This window comes from Pogona vitticeps, chromosome 2 (genome assembly GCF_051106095.1).
Source record: "Pogona vitticeps strain Pit_001003342236 chromosome 2, PviZW2.1, whole genome shotgun sequence".
Lineage (NCBI taxonomy): Eukaryota > Metazoa > Chordata > Lepidosauria > Squamata > Agamidae > Pogona > Pogona vitticeps.
The window spans coordinates 54,811,918-54,826,746 of NC_135784.1; the positions used below are offsets into that span (position 1 = coordinate 54,811,918).

A 14,829-nucleotide genomic window follows, 5' to 3' on the forward strand; every position below is an offset into this window, starting at 1 on the left:
CCTCAAAAATGTCTTTCCTAAGAACCTCTGAGAAACAAAAGCCTTTTCCCTATTAGAACAACAACATTTTAAAAATCTGTTTGAATTCAGGGCTAATGAAGTTTGTGTTGCTGATGACAAAAGCTGTAAAGGCAGTGAAACATTGGCCCACCTGGTGGGGGTTGGGATGTGAGGCCTTCCTTTGAGACATTAAAACATTCCACCAGCCTAAGTTACCCCCAACCTTTCCTTAGCCCATATGTCCACATACCTCAGATACCAGTGAGTACCAGTAAGCTGTCTGTTTTGACTTCCTTATAAAGCACCAGGCTCCAAAGTATTTTCATTTTTAACTGATTTCTGCATATTTCCTTTTCTGTTTTTCAATATCAGGGGGAAAGAGAGAGAGAGAGAGATTTAATAACTTTCTGCGTTGGCTTCTGGGGAACTTTAATACGTGTCCATAGTCGACTCATGCTGACCTATGTGCTATATAAGAATTCCCCTGCTGAAGGGCATCAGCAATACGTTAGGTGTGCTTTCTATGTTCTAGAAATTGTTAGCTCACAAGCAGGTCGTATTGTTGATGACTCATGCTTCTAATAATCAAAATGTAACTTCCAGAAGATTTCACAACATGGTGTAGTCACTCCTAGTCCTCCTCCTAATGTGTAGGTGTCTCATGGTTGAAGCCCCTGGGCCATAAACCACCAGTACTCAGATGCATTCACCTCGTCCTTTCAGAAAGCCATATATGAGCTAATGTATGCTACTAGCCACATTATGTGTGTTCAGCCAAAGCTCACTTGATGAGCTTCCCACATGTCAGTGACTCAAGTGGAAATAAACACCCAGAAAGGAGTTCAGCAGTATTTCTCAAAGGCAAGGGACAGTTTAGTTAGAGGTATTTGATAGTTTTGTTGTTGTTTAATCATTTAGTTGTGGCCAACTCTTCGTGACCTCATGGACCAGAGCACGGCAGGCCCTCCTGTCTTCCACTGCCTCCCGGAGTTGGGTCAAATTCATGTTGGTAGCTTCGATGACACTGTCCAATCATCTCATCCTCTATATTTGAATATTTTGAAATTTGGCAAATTTTGATAAAAAATAAACTGAAGGGGAATTTAGAGCTACCCTTAGATGATGGACACATCTGTTTATCCCCCCCCCCCCCACATTCACATGTTATAAATTTTGGTAACTCTGTATTAAAATAAAACAAGTAAACAAAAGTATTGTATCAGATAGAACAATAGCAAAACCACCAAATGTTTATTTTAAAAAAAACTGTGAGGTATAGATTTAAACAGAAGAATCTCTTGTTGACCTAGAATTTTTCCACGTCCACACAAACAGAGTTTTATGGTCCATTACATAGGTGCTTTCAGATTATGCACACATACAATGATGTGTGACTGATACTAATAACAAATAGAATTTTGGAGGAATGCAGTGTGAAATATAGACACTGTTTAACTCAAATTATTGGATTTTGCTATCAGCTGCGCAGGTTGACTTATTTGGTAAGAGGTAATGGATACTCACTTTTTTTTTGATCCTCAACAACATCAACAACAATAACAAAACACAAATGTCTTCACTGATTGAGAAACAGGGAAATGTGCCGTGCTGTGAAATTTTCTATTCCAGCTGAGAGAAAGAAAGATTGGCACTTCTTTTCATTATTGTCAGCATTAGCAAAACAAAAACAAAAACAAAAAAAACCTAAACAAAAAATGGCAGTTTCTGCACTATTGTATAAATATGAATGTAAACATGAATGTAATACACAAATGTATTCTGCACCAAAACCTTGAGCTTTGTGCACAAACTTGCATTTTGTGCAAAAACCACTACTAGCATCCCGTTCATTAAATGCAGAATAGAAGGAAAGTATGCAAGCACTTTTATTTTCCTCATAAGCTCCCAGCTGCATGACCGGTCTTGCAACCAGGATAAGAACTGACACACAACAGGGAGTCTGTGATGCGGGAAACACATACCGCAGTTTCCCTACCACCCCACATTTAGGCAGCAGGATACCAGCCATTGTGTCTTCTGCAAAATACAATGAAAAAATACTTCTGCAGATATTTTAGTGAAAAAGTCCTGAAACACAAAGAATAAGGAAAAATTGTTATAATCTTGGCCAGCATGGACAAAAGTTTTTCACTCTCACCTTCAAGAACAGAACAGGCAAAGATTTCCATCCTTAGCCTTTGATCAGCATAACTTATACTTAAACAACAAAATGAAATGGATGTCCAGTGCCTCAGAGAATAATTTTGCTATCCCCTGCTGTGAAGTATCCTTAGGAAGATTTGATTCAATCAGTAGAGATGCCTTTTAAAAAGAAAAATGAAAAAAAAAATGAAATCCTCTGTGACTCCATCGTTTTCAGGACAACATACTCCTAGCAATTAAATCTTAATTGAAGATGTTAAGAGGGTTATGAATTTATCTTTTCTGCAGCATCCTGTAAGTGGATGGTGAATGAAGTATGCATGGAGTGAAAACATCTCATATTCTACTTCATAAAGTGAAGTAGACTTTGCTGTGCAAATGCTACTGTGCTGTGCTATGCATTTTGTTTGTTCATTTGTATTGGTTGCTAACATCATTGGCTCGTTGTTGGCCATTTTGCCTTTGGAGAATAGGAATGGGAGAATTTGTTAAAAAAACTGAGTGTTGAGCATCAAGAACAGAAGCATAGCTGAAGAGGATTGGTTTCTAAATCTTTAAGTAGTGCAAAGAGTTGCAGGCCTGTCTGGAATGTGTCTTGTGTGTCCCCTATTGTCTGAGCACCTTCTCCTATGTTCCGAGGTACCTGAACCTTTTCACAAAATGACATGTTTGTCGACAGTTTGCTGGATAAGTTCTACATTGACTTATCCCACAGTTTTTATCACATGACTAAACCTAGCTCATAAAAATAAACAATATGGTCTATTTAAGTATCTGGATTACATATATATCCATATATTTACTTTTCCTATAGACTGCATACCACCTGTAAGAAAGAGTGTACAAAAATCTGTTACTTGGTACACTATTCCACCTACAGTATAGCTCTTGCCTGCTTTCTAAGAAGGTAAGATAAACATCTAACTTTTATATGCCTTCATTTAAAAAAAAAACTTAATCAAGCTAAACTGTTTAAAATGTACCTTGGCTTTAATGCAGTAAGAGGATAGTGGACTCAAACTGGATAATGGAGCCAAAGTTTGTTCTGATTACATTACATTAACTAACAGCTAATTTAAAAAGGAAATAAAGTGCACATGTAAATCTTAGGGGAAAAGTGAACTAATGTAAACTTACGTAACAGCAAAGAGCTTGGTTCTATTTAATGTTTGCTTCTTTTCAGAAGGTACTCTGCTCCTGGCCATTCCGTCTTCAGTATTAAAAATTAACTCTCTGTTTGACTTTGGGTACATAAAGATGTTAAAACATATGTGAAATGATGGCAAGTATACTGAAAGTATGTGGGAAAATGGAAAGGTGGAACTTGTAGACGAGAAAAGCTGGAGCAGGATGGCTGTCCTCCAGTTCAGAACTGTCTTCCTGCCCCTTTAAGAGCTTGACAAATGATGTTACTTCCATAACTAGAGAAACCTCTTTGCTCTTTGAGAAGCGCAGTGAGAAACTGCAGTTATCACGAACTCTTCAGGAAACAGTATATGGTTACTGAATAGAGATGGGCACAAAATGAATTATGAACTGAAAAACCATAACTGTGCTGGTTTGTGGTTCAGTTCATAGCTTGTGCATTCCATTTTGCCAAAACAAAACAAAATGATGAACTTCTTTCCATCCAGCACTTTATTCAGCAAAATAGATGCCTCCCCTCCTTTCTGTTGCCCCCATTACCTCCCCACCTGGTCCTGCCAGCAGGGTCTTTGTTCTGTGCCACTACCGTCTTCAGAGATGGCTTCCCTTCCAGGTTGTATGCATCCAGGCACATACCAGAAATATGGACTGCAAATCAGTTTGTTTTTCTGAGGTTCATGAGTGGTTCATGGTTCATGGGTATGAATGAGCATTTTTCCAGTTTGTGCCCATCTCTGCTACTGAAGTAGAATTGTGAATTATGTGAAACATCTAGTATAGGCTGGGCAACTTCCAGAAGTCTAGAAGCTACTATTGGTCATCCTTTGGAGTATCACACCTCAATCAAAAAAGGAGGGTTCAGGCCTAATTTGTATTGGTGTTTTTTAAATCATAGCTAGCTCCAGAAGATGTTTTAAGGGGGAAAAATGGAGAGTGCATGCTGGTACCTCAGGGGTTCTGTGGGAAACATGTCATGTCACTCCTCCTCTAGTTGTCTTCATGCATTTCATCATGCATTCAGTGAGGAAGGGCCAGGATCATGACTGTTTATATACTTCTGATTCTGACTTCTGACTGCTTGCTTTGCAAAACTGTATGTTAAGTAAGAGTGGAAAAGGTCCCACTCCTACTTACATTTTTTTTCTTGCTATTAGGAACTTTGGTCTAATCAGCATTCTTGGTGGAGAAGGGAATGTCCACACATTTATGCACATGGCAAGGGAACCATTATCGGAAGCTTTTGATAGGCTGTTCATGGACATGTGTTCATGGTCATAGAATTAGATTGCTACATATATTCTTGGCTGAAATTCCTTTGGCTGAAATTCCTTTGGTATAATTACACCTGCAGAAGACTGGTGATATCATCAGAAATGAGTAATTTTTAGAAATTAAACACTTCCTACTTCCGTCCTCTTTCTTCCATGCTTCCTGTGTAATCCCTTTCATCCTGTGGAAGCCATAGAAGCTGTTGAATGAGAGGAGGACACCTTTAGTTGCTAAAAATCACATCTGTTGGTAATGTCATCCTGGCAGGAGCAATTTTCCATAATTAAAGACCTCCTCCTCCCATCTAGTGGCTCCCAAGGCTCTCATATGATGAAATAAATTACGTGGCAGCCACAAGACAAAAGTAGGAAGTGTTTCAATTTCAAAAATCTCTCTCTGCTAACAATATCAACCTCTTACATGGCATAGTTAGGCCAACAGGACATCAGCCAAAGAGTTCCAGTTACAAGTACCGTATTTTTTCGTTTATAAGACGACCCCCCTTTTCTAACTCTGAATTAGAAAATTTGATCCCTGCTTTTCCCTTTCTTTTACTAAGTCACAGAGCTTAGCAAAAGGAAGGGAAAAGCAGGGATCAAAGGGCTCCCTTTGACCACCATTTTCCCTTCCCTTTTGCAAAGCCCCATGGCTTTAAAAAAACCAGGGATAAGCGGCTGTCAAAATAACCGCCTCTTTTCCCTGCCTTTTGTGAAGCCCTGTGGCTCTGCCTCCTGCTGCTGCCTTCCGTGCATAAAACAACCCTCAATTTTTTCTCTAATTATTTTAGGGAAAAGTGTCATTTTATACACGGAAAAATATGGTAGTTTTATAATCACTAATCATTTCCTAAATCCACTCAAAAGTGGAGAGGGGGTTGTTTCACATTAAATGACCAAATAGCATTTTCACTGATAGTCTCTGGGAAAAGTTTTCAAGTGTATATAACAGTAATATGTGCTGATTTAACTATAAATTAATTAAATAAATGTTTTGAATATAAACTTAAAATATTATGTATTGCTGATTAAAAAGTTTGTTGAAAATTACATTTTTATTGCTTCAAGTAGTGATGTTTTATATATAATTGTTTTAATAATGAAGTAGTTAACCTCAGCTAGCAAGCTTTCATTTCAACTTTTGGAGGAAAAGGTTGGGAAATATTATCACAAATGTTAAATTTTGAAAATAAAAATATTGATAAACTTATATTTAAATTTTTGTTCATCTACAACATAATAAACCTTACATCAAAAACACCCAAATGGTTCCAATATAGTAAATGGACACATAATAAAAGTTCATCCTGAACAAGATCAAAAGAAACATTAAATTGTGTTTTCAAGAGCTTTTAAAGTGACTTCTTAATACTGTGTCTATGCTTGTTTCCAAAGACACCTTGTAGTTTGGGTAGAATTGAGTGCTTCATTTATTTTAGAGATTGAAAGTAGTTTTTTGAATCATTATTTTTTGTAAATAAATCAGTAGTACTGATTTGTTAAGAATGTTTTCACTTTCTTAAACAGCACTCAACAAATTCTCTTTTTGTTATTCATGTCAACTTTATATGTTGTGTTATAGCATTCTTTTTAAAAAATGGAACTGAAATTCTATTAAAATAGGATTAAATTATTTGATTAAGCCTGCCTTTATTTTTTTTTAACCTAAAATCATCAGTTAGAGAGGACCCACTAAATTAATCTGCTATACATAACAATTGGTTGTACATAAGTAATACACAAGCAGTTGTTTTCAAAATGTCTGGTCTAGATGGAACGTATGACTGGACTTAGACCTATATGTGTAATGGAGAGTGAAAGTGAGATATGACTGGCCAGTTGCAGTTATAAGCACCATCTGCCCTGCGCCTTACATTAATGCCCTGAAGAGGCTGACTTTCTGCCAGATGGGCTGACTGGGTGGTGTTTATGGTAATTTGAAATAATCTGTTTCTTTATTTCTGCATAACTGGACAGTGTTCTTCTCAATTTGTTTCCTAAACATCATTTTGTGGTATTGTAATTTCTCTCCTGTGACCTCAGGGAATACTACCAGTCTAAAACTTTGTGCAAACTATTCCACCTTGCTTTCCTTAATGGACTTTCTGTGGTAAAAAGAAAGAGGAAGGAAGCTGCAGGAAAACTAGTCGGAGGGCTACAAAGGAAAACAAAGATTATCACTGTATTCGCAAAGGCTTTCACAACGGGGATCCAATGGTTGTTGTCTGGTCTAGATGGGAAAAACCCACAACAACGAAAGATTATCAGGACTTTCTGAAAAGTGCACTAACGGGATAAAACATTAACATTTTTAAAAAGGAGGGTGGGTTCATAGTGAAGCACCTATGTGTTCACTAACGATTTTGCTTTTGAGAAAGAGAAATGACAGTTGCAAAGCCAGACAGATGGAAGTTCTTGACACATAGCACCAAAACCAGATAAGCACTCCATTCTCCAAGAAGAAGCACAGATAATGAGAGATTTTCCTTTCCTCCTAAATATATTGTCTATATAAGCACTTAAACAGAAAAGATGGACTACAAAAAAAAATCATCCCTCCAGCAACGGTATTTTCAATTATAAAGGTGAAAGTGGAGTGAAAAACGTTGTCTATGTCTCTCTAAAGTGTTGCACCACAAAAGCTTCAGTTTCTCAAGTTTCATGCCAGCAGCAATTTCACTTTCCTTCGATACAGTTTGCCCTACTTTTAAAATAGGGCAGGTATTCACAGCACGGCTTTACCTGTGGTCCTTCACTGTTTCAATTTCTTCAACAGAAATGTTTACTGAAAAGAAGGACGCTAATGAAGGCCACATTATGTCAGTGTGCTCATATAATTGACTGCCTTAAATTAGCCAGTTTTTCAGTTGGTGTGCATTATCGAATACTTGTCGATCTTTTAAATAATTTTGACCCCACCTCCCCTATAACAAAATTACCAGCACCAATAGTTCCCATCTGTTTTCTATTTACTGATTCTTCCATTTCATGAAAATGACAGAATGTTTTAATGCTTCCATGGAGCAGTATATGGTTTCATCTAAGAGCAGTAGGGGTGCCTCATCTGAAAATGCAACTGAAATGCAAGTGCAAGGGATTGTCTTTCATGCTCTTACATTTTTTTTTCATACTGTCAAGTGGAAAAATAGAATCACGGAATCATATTGAGTTGGAAGGGGCCTATATGATTAAGAGATACTGGCCTATGCATAAATGCATCAGACATTATCCCATTTCAGCACTTAGCAACAAGTGCCTGAACAATGTTATTTGTCCTGAGTCTAGGACAGAGTCCTATGTCGAGTTGCATTCCTCCATATGACCAAGTATTGCATACTCACACCTTCAAACTCAGTTACACTCTCAGATAAGTGTCAGAGACTGTATTATGTCCCTAGCTATGAGAACAATTAGGCTGTTGGGGAGAAAGAATGGTAGCCCTATTCAGCCATTACCTATAAATATGCCACTTCATAATGCTATAGTATTCTCGGGTTGGTTTACAATGTACTTATGCAGACTACACATTATTTCCCCCCCCCCCCATGAGCTGGGTACTCAGTTTATCAACCTCAGAAGAATGGAAGACTGAGTCGACCTTGAGCTGCCTACCTGAACCAATTGGGATTGAACTCAGGTCATGTGCAGAGTCTTGACTGCAATACTACAGTTTACCCACTGTGCCATGAGGCTCCTGCTAGTCCGTACAGTGAGGTCTTGACTTGAGAACTTAATCCGTATTGGAAGGCGGTTCTCAAGTCAAAAAGTTCTCAGGTCAAATCTGCATTTCCCATAGGAATGCATTGAAAACCATTTGATCCGTATCTGCTCTTTTCCCTCCATAGAAACTAATGGGAAGCTGCTATTCTGCCTTCGACCACTAGAGGGGGATATTTTGTTTCTTTTTTTCTTAGGTCAAGAAAGGTTCAGGGAAGGCAGGGAAAATACATTCCAGGCAGTACCAGGCAGTCCGAAGACTGTCTCCCAATCCACTCTCTAAACGCTGGGAGGAGTGAGGAAGCAGACAGGCACCCCTTTCACTGGCCAACAGTTAACTGAAAGTTCACATTTTGCACTTTCCCTGCCTCCCACATGGTTTTTTTTAGTTTATTTATTTATTTATTTATTTATTAATTTATTTATTTATTTATTTATTTATTTATTTATTTATTTATTTATATCCCGCCTATCTGATCAACAGACCACTCTAGGCGGCTTACAACAGGGATAAAACAATAGCTAAGGCAACTTATATAAAAACATATTCAACAATTAGATCGAACAGTTTGTAACTCAAATCTAAGTATGTAAGTCAAGTCAGTATTTTCCTATGAGAGTGGTTTTTAAGTCAAAATGTTCTTAACTCGAGCCGTTCTTAAGTCAAGACCCCATTGTATATAACATGCATCTCACCTCCTCGCCTATGTACGTGAACTGGATTAGATGGTATTATTATTATTATTTATTATTTATTTAATTTATATCCCGCCTATCTAGTCGTGGTGGACTACTCTAGGCGGCCAACAACAGAGATAAAATAGAATAACATAAAACAGCATAATTACAACAACAATTAAAAATAGGGAAACAATAAAGGAGAGAAGAAAATCAAAAGTAATCTGGAGAGAAGGCCTGCCGAAACATCCAAGTCTTTAATAGGTTCTTAAAGGTGCCCAGCGAGGGAGCTCCGCGAATGCCAGAAAGTAAGTTATTCCAAAGGCGAGGAGCCCCCGCCGAGAAGGCTCTATTTCTTGTTTTCTCTTTTCGGGCCTCCCTCGGGCCTCCCTCGGTACTTAATTATCTATCTCTCACCCTTTCCTCACTGAACTCAAGACATCATGCTTGACTGTCTGTTATCTCATTTTATTCTCACTTTGGATTAAGTTCGGGCAAGAAAGTGACTGACCTACAGTCACCCACCGAACTTCATGGCTGATTAAGGATGCAACACCAGGTTTTCTCAGCTGAAGTCCAATATTGTACCCATCACATCACCCTTGGTCAGCTTACTATTTTATGACTATCACCTAAGAGGTGAATAAGGTTCTAATCACTAATTTCTGTTATTTTCAGCCTGTTGTTTTTTTCTGTTGAGGAAACACTGGGATTGATACTGATTTCCAGCCTCTGTTTCTTTTTTCTGTTATGTGCCATCAAGTTACCTTCGACCCATGGCAACCCCATGAACGAGAGATCTCCAGCGTCTCCTCAGCTGCCGTGCTCAGCTCTTACCTCTAGAGAGAATTCAGGCTTCATTTGATCTAGGACCCACTTCTTTGTTTTTCTGGCAGCCCAGGGTATCTGCCAAAGTCTCCTCCAGCACTACATTTCAAATGAATCATTTTTGTTCCCGGTCAGCTTTCTTCACTGTCCAGCTTTCACACTCATACATGGTGAATGGAAATTAATTTTGCTATCTATGCCTCAGAATGGAGAACCTTAATTTTTATTTTATTTTATTTTGTGGGAAAGTACTGTACTCTTGATAACCTGTATGGGTATCTCTGATTAGCAACTGGAGATTATTTTCTTCTACTGTAAACCACTATTTCCCTAAGCCATGATGACCGAAGTGTATCCCAGGCCACATGTGACCTTTGAAGGCGACTTTTGCATTCCTCCAGTACCACTGTAAAACACAATCTGCAAAGGAAGTCATGCTGTGGTCCTGGATGCCTTTAGGAACAGTGGTTTTGCAAGAAATGGATTTCCAGCAACTATTGGCTTTGATTTTCCACAATGCTTGCTCAATTTTGCAGCTGGTGGAACTTCTCATGAGTCCTATGGATGGAAAGGTGGCACTCAGACTATTCGAAATTGTCCCTTGCCTTAGGAACCATTACATGAAACTGAAAATCCCAACTCTTTCATTATGCTGTTTGGGTGATGTGTTCCTTGTCACTGCACCTGAAGCTCCTTTACTCCAAAATTAATTAGTTAATTCATCCACCCTTAATTACTGGTATCTATAAAAAGCATAGTTTTCTCATACATGCATTCCGAATTGTGGTTTGGTTGGACTTTTTTTAAAATACCAATTGCTATTTCAAAGTAGAATTCATGTGAATTTCAGATAAGAGATATCAAAATGTCCAATTTTTCATACTATCCCAGTGATTGGACTTGAACTACACACTATGAAGTTTCAGTTGTGCATTTATTAGGAAAATCCAAATGTCTGTATATAGACATGTTAGAAATCTTTTACAAAGACTTGACTTTAAGAACAATAAACATGTTCATTGATTTTTACAAGACTGATAGCAGTGGACAAAGTTAAGCTGGTGCATATGTCTTTGTATGGCTAGATGTCTCGATATGACCCCTTCAAGTATTCTGCTACATCAGAATGACTGGAGCTTGTTCCAGGTGGAATTTTAAGGATCAGTAATTTCATTTCCTAATACATTGCTGCAGAATGTCTCTCCATCTGGGTAGTTAGAAAACTGTTCATTGCCTGCATTAGCTATTCACATAATTATTGATTAGAGCATCAGCCCTTACCATCTGTAAGGTGTTTCCTAAAGGCTGAGCGCTGTTATCCTGATTATTCTAGATAGTGTTTTAATTCAGTTGCCAATGAACATTTCAACCCTCTAGGTGTCTACACTTTATTTTCAGTCATCACATCATTTTCTTTTCCTAAAAGAACTCAACACAGGTGTTGATGCTAAAATGTCTGATAGATATCTTCTGTGGATCTTAGGTCTTCAACGTTGCTTCACCATATATAGTTCTCTTTTAATTAGGGGTTCAGGAGGAAGGAGTTTGCTTTAGAAAATAGTCTTGGATAAACATTACCATGGTTCTGCAGCATAAGAAGGCTGTATCAACAACCTGGCATGTGTCTCTGAGAAGATGACAAAGATGATGAGAGGTTTAGAAGGCAGGTTTACAAGGGATGGTGGAAATAGCTGAGAAGATGTGATTAACAGGGCAAAATAAAATGTCGTTGAGTAGTTGAAAGTGTCCCATTTGTTCTCCATTTCTGTGGAACAAAACCAATGGAAGGGTAATGAAAATTAATTGTATTCAATATAAATTAGAAGAAAGAGGATCTTTAGTAAATATTAGGAGGAACTTTCTGATGGTATAAATCTTTGATAGCAAAACAGCATACCCAGTTATGTGGGGCTCATCAGCCTTGGAAGCCAGCCCATCTAGGAGAAGGAAAACTCTGATTTCAAACCTCCACTGCCTTGTGGCTACATCGACTGATGGAAAAGGCTTCAGGAGTTAACCTCAAGGCAAAATCCGGAGCCGGAGCCCTGGAGGCAGTTTGTGATGTTCTGGCAACTCCTGCAATGTCACTGGAACCGATTGTATTCTCTCTTGCCTTTCCATTGGACTATTTCAGTGACGTGGAGAGGGGGAATTGCTGCTTGGGTAACAGCCTATCCTCCATATTATTTTACCCAGGCTTCGTGCTTTGGAGAGGACACTCCAGCTTCGCATACAGTGTTGAAATAACACCGGAAGTAGCAGTTACTGGTTATAAGTCTTTGCTCGATTGGTGTGGATCATGACACCAGGGGCTACTTCCGATGGTAGGAAAGGTCATTGTACCTCACTAGGTAGCTACTGCCCACCTTAAGTAAGGTGCTGCCTTGCCACGGTTTGTTAACCTCACAGGATGCATGTTGTTCCCTGCATTTCTCCTGCAACTGTCTGAGGGAAAATACCATGTCGGTGGTGGATCTATTAGCTTGAAAACCACGCTGTGATTCTGGATACACTCTGTCTGCAAGCACCTGAAGTCTCTTCAGCACAACACGGGCCAGCAGCTTCCCTACAATGCTGAGAAGAGAGATACCACGGTAGTTATTGCAATCGCCCCTGTCACCTTTGTTCTTATACAATGTGACGGTGTTTGCGTCCTTCATGTCCTGTGGTACTCCACCTTCTCTTCAGCAAAGACAAAAGACTTCATACAGCTCAGTGGTGATGATCTCTTTACAGCACTTCAAAACTTCAACAGGGATGTTGTCCTTTCCAGGTGCCTTGCCAGAGGCAAGGGAATCCAAGGCCGCTTTTATTTCTGCTAAAGTTGGTTCACTGTCCAGCTCTTCCAAGAGAGGCAGGCACTCAATGTTATTTAGTGCCTCTTCCGTTACTACATTCTCTTTAGAATATAGCTCAGAGTAGTGCTGCACCCAGCGTTCCATCTGCTTTGGTCGGTCCTGGATGATCACGACTGTAGTAGACTTCAAGGGAGCAGATTTCTTCTGTATTGGACCTAAAGCCTGCGTGATACCGTCATACATTCCCTTGATGTTACCTGTGTCCGCTGCTATCTGTATCTGAGAGCAGAGCTGAAGCCAATAATCATTGGAACATCTCCTGGCAGTCTGTTGGACTTGGCTACGAGCAGCTCGAAGAGCCTGCAAGTTGTACTTACTAGGACAGGCTTTGTATGCTGCTAGAGCTCTCCTCTTATCCTCGATGGCTGGAATCAGCTCCTCCGAATGGGCTTCGAACCAGTCAGCTGTCTTTTTGGTCTTCTTGCCAAATGTGGACAAAGCAGTGTTATAAACAGTGTTCTTGAAGTGTTCCCTGTGACAAACCCAGACCTACTGGGATCTATCACACAGTTACTAAGCTGCCACCAACCATTCCCTATAATAAGTCACACAGACCAGGGATGGATTTTTAAACAACAAAAGAATAAGGTTTATTTTAAATACAAACAGGGTAAATAAAACAATCAGGTGAATAAAATAAAGTAACGTGGCTTATTCTCACACACACAAGCATACAGTTTGGTTCACCTAGAACCTTTAACTTAAAGCACAGACCCTGAACCCATCAGTTCTGGCTAACCCACAGACACCTGAACTTATCAGGTTGGTACTCTGACACACAGTAGTACCCTGTCAGACACCCAGACTCCCACAACAGCTTCTTCTTCCCCAGCTGCTGCTTCGTCCCAACCCAGTGTCTCACAGTCTGTCTCAGCATCTCCTCTTCACCACACAGGCATCACATATTTATACAGTACAGCCCCTCCTCCTGATGTCCCGCCTTCCACTCCCCATAGGATGGAACTTTCCCTCCAAACCCATGACAGACAGGTAACATCAGTGCTGTTATGTAACACCTCCCCTCTTTAAAAGTTGTTTTGTAGGGGGAAAGCTAAAAGTGCTTTTCACCAAAAAAACAACCTGCATAAAATACACAACAACATTTATACATACCATATAATACTTACATATACTTACACTCCAAGTTAACCATAGCAAATATGCATTTAAACATTTTACCATATACAGTACATCAATTTACCTTTATTAATACCAACCAAATTCAAAACCAGGTACATTTTAACTTTTTGTTTTCATTATATACATATAGTCCATGTTCTTTCGCCGTCTTCAGTCTTCAGGTCTTCTTGATAAGGCGTCAGCAACACAGTTCACTGACCCTCTGACCACCTTCACTTCAAAGTCATAGTCCTGCAGGTTTAAAGCCCACCTCATAAGTTTGCTATTGTGGGTTTTCATTGTCTTTAACCATTGCAATGGTGAATGGTCAGTACACAGAACAAAATGTCTTCCCCAGATGTAAGGCTTGGCCTTCTGGATCGCGTAGACTATGGCCAAACACTCCTTCTCCACGGTTGCCAAATGTCTCTCACCTTTTTGAAGTTTCCTACTCATGTAGGACACCGGATGTTGGTCACCATTCTCATCCTCCTGGCACAGAACTGCTCCTACCCCGCTGTTAGACGCATCGGTGTAGATGATGAACTCCCGGTCGAAGTCTGGAGCACGCAGGACAGGATAGTTGATTAACGCCTCCTTCAACCTCTGGAACGCCGCCTCACAATCGCTGGTCCACGGGATGCGGTCATCAGCCGTCTTCCTCGTCAGATCGGTCAGCGGAGCCGCAATCTCGCTAAACCTCGGGATGAACTTTCTGTAGTAGCCCACCAACCCAAGAAATGATTTGACTTTTCTCTTGGTGGTGGGTCTAGGCCAATCTCGAACAGCTTCTATTTTGGCCTCCAGGGGTTTTATCATTCCTCCCCCTACCATGTGACCCAAGTATTTTATTTCTGGGCTACCCAGCTGACACTTGCTGGCCTTTACTGTTAGCCCTGCTGCACTTAACCTCTGCAGCACTAACTCCAGGTGTATCAGGTGATCTTCCCAGGTATTACTGAAGATCCCTATGTCATCAATGTAGGCCACTGTAAAGTCACTGAGCCCTGCCAAGGTCTGGTCCATCAGCCTTTGGAATGTGGCTGGTGCATTTC

The 14,829-nt window shown here is 39.7% G+C and overlaps 1 protein-coding gene across 3 annotated transcripts in view; it reads left to right on the forward strand.

The window, feature by feature from the left end:
• The window catches only part of GRM7 (glutamate metabotropic receptor 7), a 568,639-nt gene that overhangs the window by 517,458 nt on the left and 36,352 nt on the right, over positions 1 to 14,829 (forward strand). For 2 of the 3 annotated variants that reach the window (XM_072989462.2, XM_020791423.3), the window contains one exon: positions 2,978 to 3,070. The exons of the other annotated variant lie outside the window; for it this stretch is intronic. In XM_072989462.2, coding sequence (XP_072845563.2) covers positions 2,978 to 3,048 — 71 coding nt within the window. In that variant the 3' untranslated portion in view covers positions 3,049 to 3,070. The remainder of the gene's footprint in view (positions 1 to 2,977; positions 3,071 to 14,829) is intronic. 3 annotated transcript variants of the gene reach the window in all.